At 40.9% G+C, this 8,047-nt stretch overlaps 1 protein-coding gene across 1 annotated transcript; it reads right to left on the reverse strand.

Moving 5' to 3' along the window:
- Nucleotides 1-1,168: 1,168 nt before the first annotated feature.
- Nucleotides 1,169-1,911, reverse strand: LOC123082058 (zinc finger protein ZAT11). The gene has a single exon (XM_044504483.1). The coding sequence runs from the start codon at nucleotides 1,831-1,833 to the stop codon at nucleotides 1,360-1,362; it is 474 nt and encodes a 157-aa protein (XP_044360418.1). The 5' UTR covers nucleotides 1,834-1,911; the 3' UTR covers nucleotides 1,169-1,359.
- Between the last annotated feature and the right edge of the window lie 6,136 nt (nucleotides 1,912-8,047).

Raw genomic sequence — 8,047 nt, forward strand, 5'->3', positions numbered from 1 at the left:
ATTTGATACTTTGGTATGTATTTTCGGCGACCTTGATCCCTTTTTTTATAATACAACAAGAGTTGATTCTAGATGTGTAAGTATGTCTACATCTTTGTACTCCCTCCATTTGATAAAGAGTGTACGTTTGGATTTAAAATTTATCCATAAAAGAGTGTACTCCTATCTTCATAATGCACTTTAAAATAGAAAACAATGCTTCTCTCATCACATAATAATCAAAACCAGTACTATTTTACACATGGTCTTCTTAATTTTTACATGCACTTAGCTCATTGAGGGTTCGATGATAATAAAAAGAAAGATGGTGGCTTGCATCTTTCCAATGCATTTTTACTTCACTGCATAATTTGTCCTAAAATTTCTATATATACACTTTTTACCGGACATATGGAGTAGCTATCAAGTAAATTTGAGTGTCATCCAAAGCAGCGATGATTTTTCATTAAAACTGTATGAGTGCAAGCTATATTAACGGTAATGTTTTGTAGCAAAGTACTTTATGGCATATTTTGGAATGGTTTGCTTATCAATTTCATCTGCGACAACACTGTGGAATTGTTTAGCAGTATTAGCTAGAGCTAGACACGCCTTGGCTGCAAATATTTTATGCGTGTCCAGGCAAAGTCAAATGTGGGTGATACCAATATGAAGTTTTTCAGTAATTTGTGAGCCACAATATGCGTGCCCTGGCTCATCTGCATCCACGATGGGAAAAAAAATCAAAACAAATAGTAGATTTTTAAAAAAAAATCCACAAAAAATCATGGTAGATAATTTTGTGTGTGAGCCACTCCAAAATTTCAGATCATTTGACATCTGAGTAGCTCTCCAAAAAAGACAGATTTGGGGTTTGTAATTTTTTTACTGTTTATGTACTGTTCTGAGCCCAATTTTTCTTTTTTGCTGAGAGTTACTCATACGTCCAAATGTTTTGAAATTTGAAGCGCACCTCACGCACCAAATTACCTATCATGTAAAAAGATGGATTTTTTTAATTGTTTTGAATTTTTTTATAAAAATTTCCTTGAGCAGGTGTAGATGAGTCTCGGCTTAGAAATGGATGATCGAAAATTGCGCACCTATTCACACAAAAAGGGAGAAAATGCTTTTTTGTTTTGTTATTAAGCACATCTCCAAGCGAAATAGATCACCTGACGTAGGCGATTTCAAACTGAGTTCTTTGATTTATTATTACATCACACATGTGCGCGTATTGGCACTGCAATAGATTTTTTTTGCGAGTATTACAATAAACATTTATACCGTGTAGTAGAGTGCATGCATTCACCGAGAGTAGAGCAAAGCAAACCACTACAAATCAACCAATGCCAACTTATAGACAGTAGCACTAATCCCTCATATAAACTGTATTAAAGTAGGCCAATCGGCATCGTCATGCTGACCAGACACAGAGAGGCACGAGGTCGACGACGACGTGGCCGTCTCCGTCCACGTCGCGGCGGCCACGGCCGGCCTGTGGCGGCGCATGTGCCCGCCGAGCGCCTGCCCCGTGGGGAACGCCTGGCCGCACGTGCCGCAGCGGTGCAGCTGCACCGCGGCCCTGGCCTTGCCTGGGCGCGCGCCGAGCAGGAGATCGAGGCCGTGCGCGCGCACCCGCGGCCGCTTGTGGCTGGTCCGGTGGCCGCCCAGCGACTGGAACGTGGCGAACCGGCGGCCGCACGTCCGGCACTCGTAGGCGCCGCCGGCGGCCTGCAGCTGCACCCGCTTGTTCTTGCCGATCACCCTGCTAGACGCCGCCGGCGAAGATAGCTTAAGCAGCAGCTCTATCAACTTGATCGGCGACCGTGCATCACCACTGGCCACGTCCATTGTTATACTAGCGAGCTAGATCAACGTGTACACGTGCTGCTTACAGACGTTTTGCTATTCTGCTAGTGATGGACAATATAAGTGTGGAATGTTTTAGTGTGAGGCCGATGCATTGCTTATATATAGGCGCGAATGAAGCGTTCATGCCGGAGGTTTAAGGTGGATACGATCCGATTCTTCAGCTAAGCTAAGGCTGGTCATAGTAGGGAGTAACTTATATTAGTGTCATACATATGACACTAGTTTAAATTATTACCTTCATAATGCAAAGTAACATAGTAGTAGTGTCATAGAAGACTTTATTAATTAGCTTGTAGACTCATCTTGTCTTGGAAAACACTATGTTACAGTAATATATTATGTTACCACTTCTTATTAGCTACATGCCATATAAGTAATTTTTTTTCGAAATGCGCTATGTTACTTGCTAAGTTACTTCCACTATGACTAACCTAATACTACCACGAGTATAACGTTGACGAGGGTCAGGGTCAAGGTGGTTTATGAATGCAAGTGTTCGGACATGTGGCAGCCCCGAAATTTCCGTGCTCGTCCGGCGCGGGGAATCGTGTACATATCCCGCTCGTGACGCAGCGAACACCACGTCACATCGGTGTAAGTGCTTTGCATCCGACGCGCGCGTTGCGTGAAGATATGGTTGCCGGAAGTTTCAGGGAAGCTGCGGACGATCTTGAAGCGACGTGTGAATAATGACGTGTTGGTAAGCTCGATCGAACGTATGCCACTGCATATGGAAACACTTAAGCGTGTCGAATCTTGTGTATTCTCCACTTGTTTTTTTTTTTGCGCATTATTCTCCACTTGTTTCTAGCCAGGAATAGCTAGTGGCTTAGTTAGTTAGCGAAGATATGAATGACCAAGACTTGCATATCGAACGACTAGTACCTGCAGAAGAAAAGACTAGTATAGTACCGCCAGTGACGAACGACTTGCATTGAGCAAGTCAATGTAAGAAAATATAAGTAGTAGCTCTCCTGCTGTCTCCCCTAAGGAGGAAATAACTAGTCAAGTTCACCTCATCTTTCAGTATTATTATTATCGTCCTATACCGTGTGGTATGCGCGTGCGGTGGAGTGCAGTGTGAGAGGCTCCTAGCGTGTCGTCTTGTGTCTCAAAAAGAAATGCAGTTCGTACTGAGCATCATACGTATATATCGATTCAACTCGGAGTAATTGACTAGTGAAACTCTTCAGTGTGCATAGAAAATTATTATTGGGATCCAACAACTGTGACAACGTTCATGGGAACCCCAATGGTGTCATACCTCTAAAAATTTGGTGCATTATTGTGAGGTTAAAAATTGGCATTTTGTAATCCTCGACGAGAAGAAGGCATACGTATCCATGCATACATACACATGGAATTTTACTCCTACAAATGATGTCCCATTTAGTAAGCCCATATTTCCTCCTTATTTCATCACTCTACCAATAGAATTGTGCTCGATAAAAGTCCAACCTTTTTCGTTGCCCTACAGGCATTTTCAAAGAAGGAACAAAGGAACATCGACATATTCGTAAGCACTGAATTTATTACTACTAGCTGACCTTCACATGACATAAACTTACCCTTCCAGTAGCTTAGTTTCTTTTCAAAACGATCTTCAATACACTTTCACTCCTTATTAGAAAGCTTGTGATGATGAATGGGTATGCCCAGATAACTAAACGGTAGGGTATCCAGTTCGCATCCGAACAGTTGTTTGTAAGCATCTAGTTCATCTTTGACTCTCCCAAAACAAAACAATTCGCTCTTATTAAAGTTAATCTTCAATCCTGACAATTGTTCGAATAGGCATAACACAAACTTCATATTTCTAGCCTTTGCCCAATCATGTTCCATGAAAATTATGGTATCATCAGCGTATTGTAGTATGTACACCCCACCATCTACTAGATGTGGTACTAGTCCTCCTACTTGGCCTTCCTCTTTAGCTCTACCTATGAGAATTGCCAACATATCCGCTACAATGTTGAACAAGATAGGAGACATCGGGTCCCCCTGTCTTAGACCCTTGTATGTCTGGAAGTAGTGACCTATGTCATCATTCACTTTAATCCCGACACTGTCTTTTTGTACAAATGAATCAACCTGTTTCCTCCAAGAACCGTCAAAACCCTTCATACGTAAGGTCTGCTGGAGAAACGGTCATTTAACTTTATCATATGCTTTCAGTTTCTTCGAGTGGATCTCGTGTAGTGTTTCATGTAGGACAACCACACCCTCTAGTATGTTTTTGCCTGGCATAAAAGCCGTTTGAGTTGGTTGCACCACACTATGTGCAATCCGCATCAGTCGGTTTGTCCCAACTTTAGTACTCCCTCCATTTTTATTTAGTCCGCGTATTAGCTTTAGTCAAAGTCAAGCTTTGTAAACTTTGACAAAATTTATAAACAAAAATATTAACATATAAAATAACAAATCAATATCATTAGATTTATTATTGAACGTACTTTCACATCATATAGATTTGTTATAGTAAATGTTTGTACTTTTTTTATAAACTTGGTCAAACTTTATGAAGTTTGACTTCAACCAACTATAATATGTAGGGTAAATAAAGACTAAGGGAGTAAAAAAATTAAAGCTCACATTGAGCAGACAGATTAGTCAGAACTGCTCAGTACATACTGCCTCCTCCTTTGGCAACAACGTTATCATCGCAAAGTTTAGGCGGAATAGCTGCAGATGGCCGCTAAACAAGTCATGGAACTTCGGCACAAGGTCGCCTTTAATGATGTGCCAGCATTTTTTATAAAATTATTTGGGAAGCCATCCGCGCCTCAAGCCTTATTATTTTTCATCTATGATATGGCCTCAAACACCTCTTTCTCCGTGAATGGTGTGGATAAAATATCATTCTCGGTTGTCCCGAGCTGAGGAATATCCCCAACCAAGTGCTCATCCATAGACACAAAATTGTCATCGGGAGCCCCAAATAGTTATTTATAGTAATTAGAGATATGCAATTTTAGGTTCTTGTGTCCTATAGTTGTACCCTCATCCTGCTCAAGCTAGAAAATTTTCTTCTTTCTATGTTTTCTATTTGCAATCATATGGAAGAACTAGGTATTGTCGTCCCCTTGGACGACCTTCCACACTTTAGCTCTTAGTGCCCATTTCATCTCTTCCTCTCTAAGAAGTTGTTGCAATCTTTGCTCAACCTCTGTTTTAGATGCTCGTTCATCCGCATCCATTAAGATGGATTCAGCCTTAAGATCAAGCTCATTTATGAGATGTATAAGCTTTTACTTTTCCACCTTATAAATTCCGCTGGCATTTTTAGCATAACCCCTCAGAAACTACCTTAAGTACCTAATATTATTTTGCCATCGCTCAGTATTCGACCTCCCTCCTAAGGCCTTAGCCCATTCTCTAGCAATCAGATCAATGAAGCTCTCTCACTTAAACCATGCTAGTTCGAAAGAAATGATGTTCTTGTTTCCCGCATGTGTTGCTTCCCCAGAGTCAACAAGCAGCGAGGTATGGTCAGAAATTCCTCTTTGTAAGGCTTGGACTGTCACCAGAGGAAACATCTGCTCCCATTCAATACTAGTGATAACTTGATCCAACTTCCTGTAAGCTGGATTCGGCAGTGTGTTTCCCCAAGTAAACTTTCTGCCTAAGAGTTCTATCTCTCTCAGGTATACACTTTCAATGATAGTGTTAAACATGAATGACCATCTGCCATCAAAGTTATTGTTGTTCTTTTCGTCTCTCCTCCTAATAATATTAAAATCATCTCCAACCAAGATAGGTAATCTCTCATCCCACAAACCTGCACACGGTCTACTAGGAAGATGATAACCCACAAGTATAGAGAATCGCAACAGTTTTCGAGGGTAGAGTACTCAACCCAAATTTGTTGATTCGACACAAGGGGGGCCAAAGAATATTCGCAAGTATTAGCAGTTGAGTTGTCAATTCAACCACACATGAAAGACTTAATATCTGCAGCAAGCTGATCAATACCAAACTAATAAGGTAGTTGTATAGTAACAGTAACAGTAGCAATAGAAATAATAGCAATTTTGTAGTGATTGTAACAGCAGCAACGACGAAAGTAACTTAGCCAAGATCAATATATGAAAAGCGTAAGCATTGGATTAGTGACAGATAATTGCGTTGGATAATATTCATCATGCAACAGTTATAACCTAGAGCGACACAGAACTAGCTCCAATTCATTAATGTAATGTAGGCATGTATTCTGTATATAGTCATACGTGCTTATGGAAAAGAACTTGCATGTCATCTTTTGTCCTACCCTCCGGTGGCAGCGGGGTCCATAAGGAAACTAAGCGTTATTAAAGCATCCTTTCAATATAGAACCAGAATAAAGCATTAGCACTTAGTGAGTACATGAACTCCTCAAACTACGGTAACCACCGGAAAGATCCCAATTATTGTCACATTGGGGGTATGCAGATCATAACACGTAATAGGTGCATATAACTTGCAAGATAGGATCAAGAGCACACATATATTCATGAAAACATAATATGTTCACATATGAAATCATGGCACTTGGACCCTAGTGACAAGCATTAAGCATAGCAAAGTCATAGCAACATCAATCTCAGAACATAGTGGACACTAGGGATCAAGCCCTAACAAAACTAATTCAATTACATGATAAATCTCATCCAACACATCATCGTCCAGCAAGCCTACAAAGGAATTACTCACTCCTGGCGGTGAGCATCATGAAATTGGCGGTGAAGATGGGTTTGCGATGACGACTGATACGTCCATTTTGCATCATGTTTTCCTACTATTATTTATGATGTTTTTATGCATAATAATGCTTTTTGGAGTAATTCTAATGCCTTTTATCTCATACTCCCTCCGTCCGGAAATACTTGTCATAGAAATGGATACAAATGGGTGTATCTAAAACTAAAATACATCTAGATACATCAATTCTTTGGACAAGTATTTCCGAACGGAGGGAGTAATTTGCAAGGTACACACAAATAGGGAGAATTCCAACAGTTGGAAATTTGGACCTGGAAAAGCTACGACAAGCTACCTATTCTGCACAACTCCAAACAAACTGAAACTTCACGAAGAATTTTTATGGAATATATGATGAATATTGGAGCAAATAAGTACCAGAGGAGGCCCACCAGGTGGGCATAACCAATCTGGGCGCGCCAGGGAGCCCAGGCGCGCCCTGGTGGGTTGTGCTCACCCAGGCCCACCTCCGGTGCCTATCTTCTGGTATATAAGTCATTTTGACCTAGAAAAAAACATGGGGAGGACTTTCGGGATGGAGTGCTGCCATCTCAAGGTGGAACTTGGGCAGGAGCACTTTTGCCCTCCGGTGGAGCGATTCTGCCGGGGGGAACTTCCCTCCCGGAGGGGGAAATCATCGTCATCATCATCACCAACAACTCTCCCATCTTGGGGAGGGCTATCTCCATCAACATCTTCAACAACACCATCTCATCTCAAACCCTAGTTCATCTCTTGTGTTCAATCTTGTTACCGAAACTATAGATTGGTGCTTGTGGGTGACTAGTAGTGTTGATTACATCTTGTAGTTGATTACTATATGGTTTATTTGGTGGAATATTATATGTTCAGATCCAATATGCTATTTAATACCCCTCTAATCTTGATCATGATTATCATTTGTGAGTAGTTACTTTTGTTCTTGAGGTCACGGGAGAAATCATGTTGCAAGTAATCATGTGAAATTGATATGTGTTCGATATTTTGATAGTATGTATGTTGTGATTCCCTTAGTGGTGTCATGTGAACGTCGAATACATGACACTTCACCATATTTAGGCCTAAGGGAATGCATTGTGGAGTAGCAATTAGATGATGGGTTGCGAGAGTGACAGAAGCTTAAACCCTAGTTTATTGGCTATTCTGTAAGGGGCCGATTGGATCCAAAAGTTTAATGCTATGGTTAGAATTTATTCTTAATACTTTTCTCGTAGTTGCGGATGCTTGCGGGAGGTTTAATCATAAGTAGGAGGTTTTTTAAACTAAGAACAACACCTAAGCACCGGTCCACCCACATATCAGATTATAAAAGTAGCGAACACAAATTGAACCAACATGATGAAAGTGACTAGATGAAACTTCCGTGTACCCTCAAGAATGCTTTGCTTATAATAAGAGACTGTTTTGGCATGTCCTTTGCCTCAAAAGGATTGGGATACCTTGCTGCACTTTGGTT

The sequence above is a fragment of the Triticum aestivum genome, chromosome 4A, assembly GCF_018294505.1.
Source record: "Triticum aestivum cultivar Chinese Spring chromosome 4A, IWGSC CS RefSeq v2.1, whole genome shotgun sequence".
NCBI lineage: Eukaryota > Viridiplantae > Streptophyta > Magnoliopsida > Poales > Poaceae > Triticum > Triticum aestivum.

Coding starts and splice junctions, on each gene's coding strand:
- LOC123082058 (XM_044504483.1), bottom strand. CDS start 1,833: ATGGACGTGGCCAGTGGTGATGCACGGTCGCCGATCAAGTTGATAGAG.